General features: G+C 43.0%; 1 protein-coding gene and 1 long non-coding RNA gene across 5 annotated transcripts in view; both read left to right on the forward strand.

The window, feature by feature from the left end:
- Positions 1-9,241, forward strand: part of EIF4B (eukaryotic translation initiation factor 4B) — a 40,018-nt gene extending 30,777 nt beyond the window's left edge. Inside the window, exons 9-15 of one of the 4 annotated variants that reach the window (XM_020966097.2) lie at positions 2,425-2,653; positions 2,814-2,905; positions 4,076-4,319; positions 5,396-5,457; positions 5,896-6,004; positions 6,522-6,594; positions 7,106-9,241. In XM_020966097.2, coding sequence (XP_020821756.1) covers positions 2,425-2,653; positions 2,814-2,905; positions 4,076-4,319; positions 5,396-5,457; positions 5,896-6,004; positions 6,522-6,594; positions 7,106-7,186 — 890 coding nt within the window. In that variant the 3' untranslated portion in view covers positions 7,187-9,241. The remainder of the gene's footprint in view (positions 1-2,424; positions 2,654-2,813; positions 2,906-4,075; positions 4,320-5,395; positions 5,458-5,895; positions 6,005-6,521; positions 6,595-7,105) is intronic. The other 3 variants (XM_020966098.2, XM_020966100.2, XM_020966101.2) reach the window with 3 other exon arrangements.
- Positions 9,242-10,788: 1,547 nt separating this feature from the next.
- On the forward strand, positions 10,789-15,231 carry LOC110194119 (uncharacterized). The gene is made up of 3 exons (XR_002320633.2): positions 10,789-11,063; positions 14,180-14,342; positions 14,448-15,231. It is a non-coding gene; the product is annotated as an uncharacterized LOC110194119 (long non-coding RNA).
- Positions 15,232-15,564: the final 333 nt, after the last annotated feature.

The raw sequence follows: 15,564 nt of genomic DNA on the forward strand, positions 1-15,564 counted from the left end.
GCTCTACCAAGAGAAGGGGGCAGGCTTCATCCTTTGCCCACTGCACTGAGATGGCTCCTTGCAGTTCTTCTTACTCACTTCACTGTCTTCTTTTGACTTAATGCAAGTCTTCCTGTGTTTCTCTATACCCCTAAAATTCATTATCGTTTTTTTAATGGCATATACTGAAATTTGTTCTTTGTGTCTTTGTATGGAAGGAGTTCTCCCTCCTCCCCCCCCACCCCCTTTTCTTTCTTTCTTTTTTTTTTTTAAAGGCCATTGGGGTTAAATGACTTGCCCAGAGTCACACAGCTAGTAAGTGTCAAGTGTTTGGTCTGAGGCTGGATTTGAACTCAGGTCCTCCTGACTTCAGGGCTGGTACTCTATCCACTTCGCCACCTAGCTGCCCCCCCCACCCCCTTTTCTAATTTTTTGCTAGCATAAAGAGTATAAAGCCACAAATATTTTGGTACTCAAAAAACTTTTCTGTCACTGACCTCTTTACAGTTTCTGCATAGATAAACTTCACTAATGTTACAGTCATTCCAGAAGTTTACTGGGATCAGTCATTCACTCTAGTATTCATTTGTATAGCCTGAGTTGTTATTTAATATCTGTTGTAAATACCTGAATAGCTTGTGGTTTAGGTAACATCAACTTAGAACATCAATTCCAAAACATTGTATCTACCTACCATGTGCTGATCTCATGGGATACAAAAACAAAACGTGGGCTTTGCCACTCATATTCAACTGGTAGAATATAACATAATCAGGTTATATTGTTATATATGTTATATTGAAATGATAGCTAGCTTTTATGTAGTGCCAGCTGTGTGCCAGGCACCATGCAAAGCACTTTTATAGCTGAGAGAAAAGTGCTGCTATAATTCCCATTTTACAGTTGAGGAAATAGGTTGAATGACGTGGCTGTGGTCACATAGCTGGTAAGTGTCTGAGGCCAGATTACCTCCAGCAGTCTCTCTTTAAAAGAGAGCACACTGAGGGGATCAGCAGCGGGTCTTTATGGGTGATGGCACATGAATTGAACCTGGAAGAAATCAAGGGGACTCTGCAGGAGAGGTGAGGAGAACAGTTTTTGTTCATTTCCCAGAGGTAGAAGATGGCACAGAGTTTGGGAAACAGAAAGTAAACCAATTTGTCTAGAACAGAAAGTTTGTGTTTTATCCCAGAGGCCAATAGGGAACTACTTATGGTTCTTTAGCAGGGAAAGCACATGGTCAGACATACGCCTTAGGGAAATTATTTTAGCAGCTTTGTAAAAGAAAGACTGCGGAAAAGGGGAGACTGGAAGCTGGGGAGTACAATTAGGAGACTATTTCAGTGTTCTAGTCAAGAGGTAAAGAAGTCATGACAACTATAGGTTCGTGGCCACAGGAGGAGATATTCCCTACCCTCAAAAATAATACATACTAATAGTGTGAGACAACTCATAGGAAGTAGTTGGGGATAAGGGCGGTGGATGTTTTGGTCATAGCATCAATGAAGCTTGCAAACAGAATGGACATGGATAGAAGGTAGAAAGGGAAGAATTTAGGACAGTGCCAAGGTTGTAAAGCTGGATGACTAGGAAGGTGGCAGTTTCTTCACCTATAGTAGGGAATTTTGATAAGTTTAGAGGGGAATGTGAGAAGTCCTGCTTTAGATATGTTGGAGATAACCAGGGGTCATCTTTTGGGGAGGTATTTGACAGGCAGGCAATCAGTGGAGCAGGACTGGAGCTATGGAGGAGTGTCTAGGGCTGGATATCTATTTTGGGGAGCCATCTGCCTAGGAGTAATAATTAAACCCAAACCCATGACAACTGATAAGAGGATCAAAAGGGAGATGTAGAGCTAGAAAAGAAGATGGGCCAGAGCAAAGCTTTTGGGCCATTGTGGGATAAGATGTGCATAAAGGTTCAACAAGGCAGCAGTTGGGTAAGTAGAAGAAATCAATCATTGGTGACTCTGCATAAATGGCTTTTTCAATAGTGTTTGTCTATGAAAGGAAGGAGAAAGAGATTCTAGTTCAGTAGCTTAAGGAACTAGCAAGGTCGGGTGTTGGGGAAACAGGCTGATCTGAGTGGAAGAGGGCTCCTCTGGAGAACAGCTCATACTGTCTACAAAGTCCATTGTTGCTATTTTTAAAGATGATGCTGAATTGGTGGACCATTCATTCTAACCTGGAGCAGATGCCTGTGTGTGAGAATCTGGGTGGTTTTTTTGTTTGTTTGTTGTTTTTTTGGCTAGGCAGTGGGGTTGAGTGACTTTCCCAAAGTCACACAGCTAAGTGTTATGTGTCTGAGGCCACATTTGAACTCAGGTCCTCCTGAATCCAGAGCTGGTGCTACATCCACTGCGCCACCTGGCTGCCCCGAGAATCTGGTTTTAAGCCTGTAGAAACAGATTTGAAGAGACCTCACATAGGGCTTTCTGTAACTCAGGTCCCCCCCAGAGACCCAAACTGAATCTGAAGCCCCGTAGTGCACCCAAGGACGAAGATTCATCAGCTAGCACCTCACAGTCTAGCCGAGCTGCCTCCATCTTTGGAGGAGCAAAGCCAGTGGATACAGCTGCTAGGGAACGAGAAGTAGAAGAACGACTGCAAAAGGAGCAAGAGAAACTGCAGCGTCAGCTGGAGGAGCCGAAACTGGAAAGACGGCCCCGGGAGAGGTGAGGTGGGGAACGCACTCTGGGAAGAGTTTTTCCCCTACCCCCAGAGCCATCTGCAATTAAGCCGAAATCAATTGGTGGTACTGAATGACCCCAGACAGTCCAGGCTTCTGTCATTTGGGCAATAGATACTTGTATTTCATCCCCCTCTCTCTTATAGACACCCAAGTTGGCGAAGTGAGGAGACTCAGGAACGGTCAAGGACAGGAAGTGAATCATCACAGACTGGGAATACAGCTCCATCTGGCAGAAGTAAGTCAAGATAAGGGGAGGGAAACATGCCTTATGACTAGCTCAGTTCACTGTGTTCTTCGAAGCCAGGGATAGTATGCAGAACTGAAATTTACACAAATTATTTAACAAATAATAGAGCTTCTTATTTGGAAATATCTTTTTCATTCAATTTTTTAGCTTTTATTGAGGGTGCTGAATGTATTGGCTAGTATTTTCTTTGCCAAATCTACACTGTGCTTCAGTTTTTCCACCTAAGTGTTTTATATTTGAGAATTTATAACTCACGCTTCAAAGCTGAAATTGTATGTCTTTTTTTTCTACACGTATTGTAGGAATTTGCTGTTGATACATACTGTTTTAAAATAGCTTCTTAGGATATGAACCCTGTGTGTTAATGTTCCTTATAAATTGTTTTGTAGGTACATTTTTATTTTGTGTGCCTATTCACATGGATTTGCACTTAAAAGGGAATTCGTATTGCATTTTTAGATTGTATCTTGATAGCTTCTGGAAAATGTTCCATTTGCCTCCAAAAATCAATATACTAACTAAATAATGTATCTCAACCCATTTATTTTTATTTTAGATTAGATTTTTAAAATCTCCAAGGGACCTGACAAGTCATAAAAACTGTAGCTCTTGCTACAATTTGAGGAAATTATTTTCTTTCTCTGAAAATCTGGTGGGGTTGGGGATTGGAGGGGGCAGCATGTGATGGAGTACAGAAGAGGAGGACATGTGGGTAGAGGAAAGAATAGAACCATCCTGAACAGGGACTATATGTGTGCTGTCTTATTCCTCTGCCTTCTAAAACTTTCCAGGAAATTAAGTTTATTCATGCAGTGCTTATATTTGACCCTATGATATCTCTTTCTGAAAGTGGCTATTGAATTGCTATTTTAAATATGAATTTAATCTTGCTCATGATAATGGTAGTAATTAAACCATAATTTCAAATAACCCAGTTTAAGACAATTATAAAATAATGCCAGGAATCATAGTAGCTAACCTTTATATAGCATCTTAGTGTTGGCAGAGCATTGTCACATATTATTACATTTGACAGTATTCTTGGAACAGTGATAAGAAAAAACTGAAACTGATCAAAGTACTTATCCTGGTGTGACATTAGTAAAATATTAAGGAAACAAAGTCACTGTGAAGAGCTCCTACCCTTTCTGTTGATAGGTTATTATCGTACTGTCCCTACAGACACACGAAGGAGGGAGAGTGAGAAATCCCTAGAAAATGAAACATTCAACAAGGAAGAAGACTCTCAGTCTCCAACTTCCAAGCCTTCTAAATCAGATCAGCTTCCCTTAAAGGTGATGCCTGCACCCCCCCCAAAGGAAAACGCCTGGGTGAAACGAAGCTCCAATCCTCCTGTCCGATCTCAGAGCTCAGACTCTTCAGAGCAACAGTCTCCCACAAGGTGAGTCTGGGCTTGTAGGGGCAGCACTGTGTCAGCTATGGGATTGGGGTCGATTTGATATTGACTATTTTATTGATGCTGTAATACCTTATTTAGATTTAAGATTACCAATAAAGGGGGTTAAGGGGAGAGAATAAGCATATAATTTTTTTTTAATTATTAATTTCATTTATCAACAGTCACTTCCACAAGTTTTGAGTTTTAAATTTTTCTCCCCCTCCCTCCCCATCTCCTTCTCTGAGATGGTGCACAATCTGATATGGGCTATATATATATATATGTATGTATGTATGTATATATATACACACACATATATATGCATTCCTATTAAACATTTTCGTATTACTCATGTTGTAAGGAAGAATTAGAACCAATAGAAGGAACCACAAGAAAGAGGAAACAAAATTTAGGAAATAGCAAATAGTATGCTTCAATCTGCATTCGAACTACATTGTTCTTTCTTTGGATGTGGATAGCATTTTCCAGAATGAGACTTTTGGAGATGTCTTAGATCCTTGCATTGCTGAGAAGGGCTAAGTCTATCAAAGTTAGTCATCGCACAACGCGGCTGTACAACGTTCTCCTGGTTCTGCTCCCTTCACTCAGCATCAGTCCGTACAAGTCTTTCCAGGCTTTTCTGAAGTCTTCCTGCTTATCACTTCTTAAAGCACAGTGGTATTCCATTACCGAGAATAAGCCTATACTAAGCACCTTACCGATATTCCAATTGATCCTCACCATAACCTTGTGAGGTAGTTGTCCTTATTTTACAATTGAGAAAACAAACAGTGGCTAGGTGACTTTACCAGGGTTGGACAACTAGTAAGTGAGGCTAGATTTTGAACTCAGGTCTTCCTGACTCCAGGCCCAGTACTCTACCCACTGTGTCACCTAGCTGCCCCTGATAAAACATTAGGTATAATATCTTCCATGTTGTTATCTTCCCTTTTCATTTAAATGTCATGATGTTAAATATTATAATGCTTTTCAGAGCTTTTGACAATGTAGTCCTAAATTTGTCACATGTGCCTCCTTGGACTATTTGATAAATCTTGTTAATGTCTATTTTTCCTTAGTGGTGGAGGAAAGGTAACATCCCAGCAGTCTGAGGAAGGACCAGCTAATATTTCAAGAAAAGGTGAGGTATATTCCTTGGAATTGGTTCTTTAACCATTAGCCTACATAGAAGGCAAAATTCATTCTCCCTTTCCCCTAAGGCTTACTCTCTGGATGCTTGGTCAATGCTTTCTTCTTGCCACTAGAGGGCAGGAAAGCTCTCTTGAGAGAGCCCAGGGCCCTGCCCTTTCCTGGTAGAACATTCATCTCTAAGGGGGGGAAGAAAAAACAAAGAGAAGGAAATGAACATTCTCTGTCAGAATTGAAAGACCAAACCCACAAGGCCAAGGTCACTTAAAAATGTTATGACTCTTTTTGAGAGAGCTTGAGAAGAAGCCCATAGTCAGTCCATCCAAGTATTGATTTAGCTGTGCCACCTCCATTCTAAACCATGGTTGCCACTTTTTCCCCTTCACCCAAGCCTGCTTTTCTTCAATAATTTTGTATTTTTCTATTCCAGCAGATGAGAATAAGGTAGATGGGATGAGTGTGCTGAAAGGCCAAAGTGGGAACTCCAGCCGTGGCCCAGTGGATGGAGGGAGTAAAGACCATTGGAAGGAGTCTGATAGGTGCGGTTATGTTCCCTGACCCCCAGGTGTATAGCTGGAGGGAAGATGCTTCCTTTCTATCAGGAGTGTGGGGTGTGGGGTGTGTTTTCACACAGAAGACGTAAATGGCATCATAGCAGAGAAGTCGTAATCCCCAAAACAAACCTTAAAAAGACCATTTAAAACTGTTAATAAGATCATCTAGTCCAGTTCTGATCTTATAGATGAGAAAATTGAGGTACAAGGAAGATAAAATAACTTGCCCAACAGGAGAGATTCTGCACTCAGATCTTTTGTGTTCTCCACTGTTCCATGTTACATGTCTGTGCAGGTGTGGCCTCTTATTTGTTGTCTCAGATTATCTGCCAGAGTTAAGTGTCCACCGGAGGTAAAAACCCCTTAGGTACATTTTTACTGAACTTGATAGCATCTGTACTAAGTGGCGTCAGACTTAAGAAATTAGAAATCTCCAAATGTGCAGGTAATAGGTATCTGAAGGAGGCATATATTTTTTTTCTTCCGTCATCTCCCTTTGCAGAAAGGATGGCAGAAGAGATCAAGACTCAAGACCTGCATCTGAGCCAAAGAAACCTGAAGAAAATCCGGCCTCTGTAAGTGTTAACGTGTTAATCTTTAGTTTTTGTTTGCTGTCATTTTTTCTGAAATTCTACTTCTCTGGGACCTTATAACTTTGCTTTGAATTGTGCCAGCTTACCCAAAACATGTAAATGGAGTGATTTTTTTTTAATTACTTTTTAAAATTTGTTGGAATTGGCAAGGTCTTTATGACCCTTATGGGGGTAGAATGAGGAAGCACTGACAAAAGTGCTTAATCTGTATCTGCAGTGTAAAAAGATACCCCTTTTCCCACCTTCTGAGAGAAGGGAGAAGAGCTTAAAAAAATATATACAAACGGGCAAATGTCCTAAAAGGAAAAAGAAAGATAGGCCCATTTACTCTAGAGTACAAATACCTTTCAAAATACAAAGGCAGAAAATTTCTCCAATTTTGTTTGTCAAGAAGATGAGCCCAGTGATAGTGAGATGTGACTCAGAAAGCTCATAATCCCTACATAAGAAAGTATCATGTGTCTTACCCACACCATTGCTCTGATTCTTACAGAAATTTAGTTCTGCAAGCAAGTACGCAGCTCTCTCTGTTGATGGTGAAGATGAAAATGAGGGCGAAGACTACAACGAATAAACCTCCACATCTTGTGCTTTCTCCCCGTCTCTCACCAAACTGCAACATTCGAGAGCAAATCAAACCTCTATCCAGACACGACAAAATAAAACTCACCATCTCCTGGAGACCTTTCTTAACTTTTTTTTTTAAGGACAAAAAGGAAAACAATGAAATTCTTTTGCATGCTGCTGCAGCCTTTAAAGTATTAAACTAACTGGAGAATTTCCAACCAGTGTAGCCAGAGAGAGAGAGAGAGACATACAGCTTTTTAAAAGAAAAGTTCTGATGTGTTTTAGCAGCACCCCAAAATTGCCTGTATGATTAATACCTAGGGTCCTCCTTTTAGCAGAAACGTTAATAATATTAATGAGTTGGTTTCTGAAAGCTGGTTGGGCGATAGGACAGATAGAAGGAAGGAGGTGGGTTTTCTCCCTCTTAATTCTTGCTATCTTATTATGGCATATATGAATTCTGAAACATTATCCAAATAAAACTTCCATCCTTGAAGGTAGGCTAACTAGTCTCTGAGGTTATTTTAGTCTCCAGGAGGCTGCCAGCCCCTCCTCTTATTTAATCCCAAGCTGCTGGGGGCCAGTAATGGAGGGAAATGTTGTCCGGTTTTACCCCCCAAGGGGGTGGTTGGGAGTTGATGCCAAGAGGAATAGATATATTACTTGGTGATCAGATGCAGTGGGAGGGGTAATATGGGTCTGGGGGTGACGTGAATCCTTTTGGACTAGATAGAGTGAAAGGTCAGAATCTCCAGAAAACATAAGCAATTATTTCTTGGAACATAGATGTGGGAACTTGTAGATTCTTCCATAATCTATTGCAATCCTCAATCTTAAGAATTTCGGGCCTTAAGTACAGTTAAAGTCTTATATACTTCCCTTACTACCCACTCTCCTTTTCTGCAGTCTCCCCAACTAACATCTTGTGTTTATGTCATGTAACAGGTCATTTCTTGGGCCTTAGAAACCAGGGAGTTGTCAGGTGAGGAATTAAATTGCTATTCTAAAGCAGAAGAGCTTCCCATTGCTCCCTTTTCACCCCTCTTGCTACTCCTTGTTCCTCACCCTGGTCTGTGCCAGCACCAGCTTCCTTGATCCCTTGTGAGCACCAGCAAAATGGAAGAGGTGATCTTAGGAAGTGAATAAGGAATGGATTGATAGAGGCTATTAAATTGGTAGCCTTTCCCCAGCCATTTTCTCCATTCATTTTGATGGTTGATGTTTTTAGGAGTTGTCCTTCTCTCCACTGGAATCCCACACTAATATTCAGATTTATTATGTGGCCTAGATCAGTGTGTGGGTTTTTATCTTCCCCTGAGAGAATAAATGATGATTGTGAGAGAACTACTCAACAGGGCATTGGTTTCTGTTGCAACACAAAAGACCACTGTATTTGATTTTATGTGCAACGTTGTGAGGGTCCGCTTAGTGTAGATACTTTCTTCCCCCTTCACCAGATATGAACACCTAGGAGAGGAGGATGCCATCCCAGTCTCTAACACTTGCACAGTTCTTCTCCAGGCAGTCTTAGATTATTCCCAGCTTAGCCAAGTTGGTGAGATGGTATTTGTGTGGCTGCAGCAGTGAGTATATTGAATCATTTTATGAGGTGGAAATAAAAGGTAGACAAATTGAATAAATTACTAAATACAAGTAATTGGCATGGATGGGCCATTAGCTAGGAAGTGGACATTTAGAAGGCATATCCAGACTTAAGCAGTTACAACCTGTTTGCCATAGGTGTTGATAAGGTAGGGTTTGCCCTCTTCATTTCTACTCTCCTTCCAAATAGTTGTATCCAAGAAGCTGTTCTCTCCACTTCCCTTCTTGCTCCCTCTGTTAGACCAGGTACAAGGATTGATTTGCGTCCAGCACCTGAAGACATGTAAAATTTGTACAAAGATATCTTCTATGAAAATGATTTGTAATCTGTAGACTTACTACCTGGGAGATGTCTTATGATGTAAAATCCCCATCCTTTGGGCTGTGGGATTTGGTGGTGTTTTTTTTTTCCGGGTTTTTTGTTTTGTTTTCTCCAAATAAACCTAATCTTTAAAAGTTCCTTTTTAATGCTGAAATTCTTTTATTTGCACACTTAGTGCTTATAAATTTTTGGTACATGGACACTTCCCATCCCCAGTTATTGAAAGTTCATCATATTTATATAATTTACAAATGGATGCTGTTTTTTGGAAAGCACCACTGTAGGCAGCATCTCATTTGATGCTAATTGACAACTAGGGATTAAGAGCATTTAAAATGGTCTCTGCCCATTTCCCATGGTGTTGCCCTTGAATGTCTTGCAAGGTTGTTCCACCTTATTTCATTTGTGCTATTTCCTTTGGTCATAAATGGCCAGGAGTTCTTGAGCATATGTGGTGCAGGGTCAGTATAGTCATGAATTCTTTTTCTCCATATTTTCATTTTTATCTTTATCTTTGAAAAAAGGATATCTTCTCCCCTCTCCATTGCAACAGAAACCAGAGGCTGACTCTCTGTGGGTCGGGGTGTAAAAAGCTAAAAGATGCAGTGCCCCAGCTGCCAGAGTCATTTTTGATAAAGTCAGAGGAGCCGTGACCCTTCCATCAGACCTAGTGGGACTTTTCCTAACAGGAGGTCTGTTATGGTAGAAGTGGGAAAGAATGGGTTAGAAATAAGTATTTCTAGGGAGGGAAGGAACCTGGGAAACCTCAAGCATCAGTATCAGAGCCACGGGGGCCTGGAGCCATTGACTTCGTTTGGCTGAAGAGTTTCTTGGCCTCCTCGCACCTGGCTTGCCAACATTTGTGGTCCCCTCCCTCCCAAGAGGGGCAGTGGTGCAGCCAGCTAGGGGAGAATGAGAAGGGGGATCCACCTCCCTGGCTAGGTCTGGCCTGAGGTAGTGAGTAAGGAGAAGAATACCTCCCCACCTGCTCTAGTACTGTTCTTTATTCCACCTCTGGCTGCTTCTAAATGGCCTTAACTATGTTGGCCTGGTCTTTGGGGATTGGGTTGATTAACAGGTAGAAATGAAGAATGGGTTGGTTTGGAACCCGTATCCCTGGTCCTGGTCCCGGTCCTGGTCCCAGTCCCAGATAACTACAACTGCTTGTGTGGCTGGGGAAGTCATAATCTCTGTGGGTCTCCACGCATCCTTAAAATGAAAGGGTTAGATTTGCTAAGGCCTTGTGGAGCTCCAAACTTGGTTCTTTTCAGAATGGCTGTTGTAGGGCTAGAGCAATCTTAATAAAGGTGTTATGTCTTTGGGCTGGTTGGCCTACTTTTCTTTCCCACTTGGATGGTCACCTTCCCTTCAGAAAAAAAAAAAGTGCTCAGGCCACAATGGTCCCCAGAGCATGAAGTCGGGGGCGTTGTGTTAGTTCCATCAGCCAACAGCATCTGGTTTCCCAGGGCGCTGCTAGGGTTGCACATCTGCTCCTAGAAAGTGTATTTGCCAAATAAATTTTGTCTCCTGGCAACATTATGGCCCATAGGGCTGGGGGGGTGGGGAGGCAGTGCAGTGAGGGGGGGGAGGGACTCCCTTACCCTAGATCCCATTTCCAGGAGGCTAGAGAGGGAGCCGGGGGGGGGGGGGGGGGGGGGGGGGGAGAAGAGATGGAGAGGGTGTAGCTGTGTTGCTCTCCACCCACCAGGCTGGACAACCTTCTGTGAGACAAGGCAGCCTCTGTCTTCAGCTTGGAGATCCGCCCCTGGAGCCAGCTCAGCCCCTTCCCCTCCACTCCCCAGTTTCCCTCTCTCAACCCCTCTGCTTGAACTCCCCCCATCCCAGCCAGTGGAACGCAGAACTCTTACCAATTTTTGGAGGAGCAGGAAGTGCTTGTGGGGAGATCATGGAAGAGGGGGTTCCTGCTGTGACAAGGTGGGCTGCCCTCTGTGGAATCAAGGTGAGAGGGCAGATTGGGGGGAGGGGGCGGGGGTGGGTATAGCTTGGCTTTCTCCTCATCAGCATCTGTTCACCATCACCTACTGCTCTGCTTAGCTCTCTTTCTTGATTCATCACAGCTCTGAGCTGAGATCCCAAATACCAAGGGCCTTCCAACTCCACTCCTTGTCACCTTACCTCCATCACCTTTTGTGTGTCCTCTGCCCCCCACCCTTCTTGTCCTCATCCTTCCTCCCTGCAGCCTCTCCCGAGTTGAAGGTCTTGGCCCCAGATTCCTTGTGACTGTAGTTGTCCCATCACAAATAGAATCTTTTGAAGGCCAGAGTATCTTTATATTCCTGCCTAGAGCTAGCCCCAGTAATTGGCACTGTGTGTGGCCCTTTAGTAGACATTGAATGCATGAATTTCCCAATGGTGTCTGGAGTAGCATGCTAGGGAGAGGTGTTAAGAATATGTCCCTAAAGAATGCGAATCCAATTCAACAAACAAACATTCCAGCTTTATAAAATATTAGTGTTGGACCTTCTTTATTTTACAGATGAGGAAACTGAAACCTCAAGATGGAAAGTGACTTATCCAAGGCCACACAGCCAGTTAATTAGTGACAAACACTAACATAGGGCAAATACTATCAGGTAACTTGACCTAAGCCATAGGAGGAGCTAGAAGGAAGCTCAGAGGCCCAGAGAGGCTGACTTTCCAAAGGTCAGTCACACAGCTAGTAAATGAGGCAGGATTTGAAGAGGTTTTCATTAACTCCATGCCCACGACTTTAGCCACTACAGCACCAGGCTATTAGCTATTACCAAGAGCAGAAAAGAGACAGCCCCAGCCCTGTCACATCCTTCCTTTGTCTTTCCTGTTCAGCTTTTTCTCCCCTATCTCCTCCCAGCCCCTGCCCCCTCTTCCCAAAGTCCCCCATCCCTGTTTTTTGCCCCTCAGCCTTCCCCCTTCTCAAATGATACCCAAACTGGCCAAAATTGATAAGCATGTTTTCTTGGGCCTCTCTCCTTTAGAAATAATAAGAACCAAGGGTCCCTAGATTCCAGCCGCACCCAGAAGCCCCTCTACGAAGGCCCCATGGGTGACCTCTGCACCATGTGCTACTTCCCCCGACCCAGCTCTGAGTCAGGGACTCCCAGCACAATTGGCTTTGGCCCTGTAGTCCCATAATCAATACCAGATTTCTTAGGCCCTGCCAGAGTCAAAATGAGGTAGGAAAGAGAAAATGATAGAACGGAGGCTGGGGTGGCCAGAGAGGCAGAGCTCAGAACTGGTTGGAGCTCTCTCCCGGGCAGATACTAGGCATTCATCCCATGAGCATCTATTCCTCCATGCACATAGTCTCACTATTGCTTCCATCATGGAAGGTGGGGAAAACTGTGGCGGATAAGGGAGGCAAGGGGCCATGGGGGCAGTAATGGGCATTGAACTTGGAGTCAGAGTAAGACAGCCTTCATTCCTTACGGGATAGGCATAGTTCAAATCCCATACACACTACCCCTGCTGCCCCTCCCTGCACACACTGTGCCTATTAACCTGCCTCCCTGAAGGCCTAGTCAGCTATCGGATGCTACATCTGCATTAAGAGAAAACTGGGTTAAGGACTAGAAATTTTTTGTCTCACATCTTGCCATCCTACTAACAGATTAGGGCAGCTAGGTAATGCAGTGAATAGAGCACCAGCCCCGGAGTCAGGAGGACCCGAGTTCAAACCCAGCCTCAGTCACATAACACTCACTCGCTGTGTGACTCTGGGCAAGTTACGTAACCCCAATTGCCTCACCGAAAAAAAAAAAAACAAAAGCCACAACAACAAAAAAGAGGTTATAACTACCTATAGCCATCCCAGATCCTCTTACCTGGACTCTTGCAATAGTTTTCTATCCAGTGTCTCTCCCCTCTCCAGTCCATCCTTAACCCAGGTGCCTAAAGTGCTAATGATTGTCATACTCAGTAAATAAACTCCAGAATCAAATATAAAGTCCTGTGTAGGACATTTAAAGCTCTTCCCACCTGGCCCCTTCCAGCCCCACCAGTTTTCTTCCACTTGACTCTCCACATTCCAATTATTGCTGTTCCTCACAAGACTACCCAACTCACAACTCTGCTTTTTTTTTAGGCAATTGGGGTTAAGTGACCTGCCCAGGGTCGCACAGCTAGTAAGAGTCAAGTGTTTGGTCTGAGGCTGGATTTGAACTCAGGTCCTCCTGACTTCAGGGCTGGTGCTCTATCCACTGCACCATCTAGCTGCCCCCACAACTCTGCTTTTGCTTGGCCCTCCTCTCCCCGCCCAGGCCTAGCATCCCTTCCACCTCCATGTACTCAAGGATCCAGCCTCGCTGACCTTGCTTGCACATAACTCTCCATTGATGGGCCCTGTGCCTTCATGTTGTCTGCCCCTAGCCTAAAATGGCTCCCCTCTCCCCATACCCCACCCTGCTCCCTCACCTCCTGGCTTCCCTGGTATCCTGAAATACTCAATTCATATCCCATCTTCTGCAGGAAGCCTTCCTGGGTCCCTACCCACGGTTAGTAGAGCCTTCCTTCCCTCTGAGATGATCTTTCAGTTTTACATTTTGTATAACTTAGATGTACCTAGTTATTTATTTTTGTTTGTTTTTTGGAGACAATCAGGATTAAATGACTTGCCCAAGGTCACACAGCTAGTGTCTGAGGCCAGATTCAAATTCAGGTCCTCCTGACTCCAGGGCGGGTGCTCTATCCACTGTGCCACCTAGCTCCCCCTGTACCTAGTTGTTTACGTATTATCTCCCTTTTAGAACGTGAGCTCCTGGAGGGCAGGAGCTGTTTTTGTCTTTCTTTGCATCCCAAGTGCACAACAGTGTCCAGTATATAGTATGTGCTTAATAATTGCTTGTTCATTATCATAAGCAAACAGTTTATACTTAAGTTAGAGGGATTAAAGTTAGACATAGACGTGAGAAAGTTCTTGAATGTGGGAGATTTGAATCTCTTTTTGGAATGGGGAGAGGAAAAGGCAAAGGTTAGGAAGAAGTCTTTAAAAATAAGAGATTCTCCAGTGACTGGGATGGGTAGGATATGATCCTGCTCAGAGACAGAGCTAGATGAAATGATCTATGTTCTCTTCCTTAGCATGCTCCTTCCCTTGGCCCTTTTAATAAATTCTCCCTGGTAAGAGGAAGAACTAAGGGAAGAGTGGGGAAAACATCCTGGCCAAGGAGAGGAAAAGATAAATCTCTTCCTGGGTCCTCATCTCTGTTTCAACAACTCCAATTCAGCAACATGATTTGCAATGGTATGCTGGTAAACGTTTAACTTGGGGGTGGGGAGGAGTATACCACACACACTATTAAGTTTAATCTGCATTATTATGATTTTCTCAATTACTTTTTTTTTTTAGCCTAGGCAATGTGGTTAAGTGACTTGCCCAGAGTCATACAACTAGTAAGTGTCAAGTGTCTGAAGCTGGATTTGAACTTGGGTCCTCCTGACTCCAGGGCCAGTGCTGTTTCCACTGCACCGCCTCCCTGCCCCTCGATTACTTTCTTAAATCTAGACAATCAACAAAACAATAAATCAATAAAAAAAAAACAAGCCCCAATTTGTAGCATTTGCTGATTTCTGAGGTATAAATGCTCACACTGAATATTGAGAAAAGTCAAGAGCCTATTAAAGCTGGTACCAGCTCACCTCAGCCTGAAAGACACTTCAATGCCTGGCATTCAAGGCTCTCCACAATCTCATTTACTATCCTAAACTAAGTGGAACTATTCCCAAGGCTAGGTGCTTTCTCCTCCTCTCTTCCCTAACCTAGAGTTGATCCTTTTGTTGAATTCCCACCCATCCTGTATTTGAATATGTATGTACATATGCAAATATAAATATATGTGGGAAATATATACACATGTATGGGTGTATGTGTGTGTGTATATAGCTATATATGCAAATATATATATGAAATGCTTTTTGCCCTTTGTCTTTACAGCCGTCTTTTTCCAGCCACCACATACATATCAAGCCCTTCCTCATGACCAAAATAAATAAGGGAAAAGGTCTGAAACAGAGACTGACAATCTATGCAATATTCTGTTCTAATAGCCCCCCCCATACCTTTGTACTATGAGGAAGGATATGTTTCATTATCCTTTATTAGTTTTTCCATTACTCCGAGTTCAATTTCATTTTATTTAAAATTTTTTTCAACCAGCAAAAATCCACCTTTTCTCCCTCCTATCCCAATACTTCCCTCTACTCTGTTTAATGAAAGAAAAACAAAACTCTTGTTACAAACGTGTATAGTCAAGCAAATAAAATTTCTTGTCCACATCCAAAAAATATATGTTATCTCATCTTGCACTCTGAGTCATTCACCTCTCTTATCAGGAAGTGGTTAAATGTTTCATCATTAATCCTGTGGAATTATGATCTGAGTTCCTAATCTAAGTCAGCGTTGTTTACTTTTGCCATATTGTTTTCATCATATAAATTATTCTCCTGGTTCTGTTCACTCTGCATCT

Source organism: Phascolarctos cinereus, unplaced genomic scaffold, assembly GCF_003287225.1.
Source record: "Phascolarctos cinereus isolate Bilbo 61053 unplaced genomic scaffold, phaCin_HiC Scaffold_1;HRSCAF=81, whole genome shotgun sequence".
NCBI lineage: Eukaryota > Metazoa > Chordata > Mammalia > Diprotodontia > Phascolarctidae > Phascolarctos > Phascolarctos cinereus.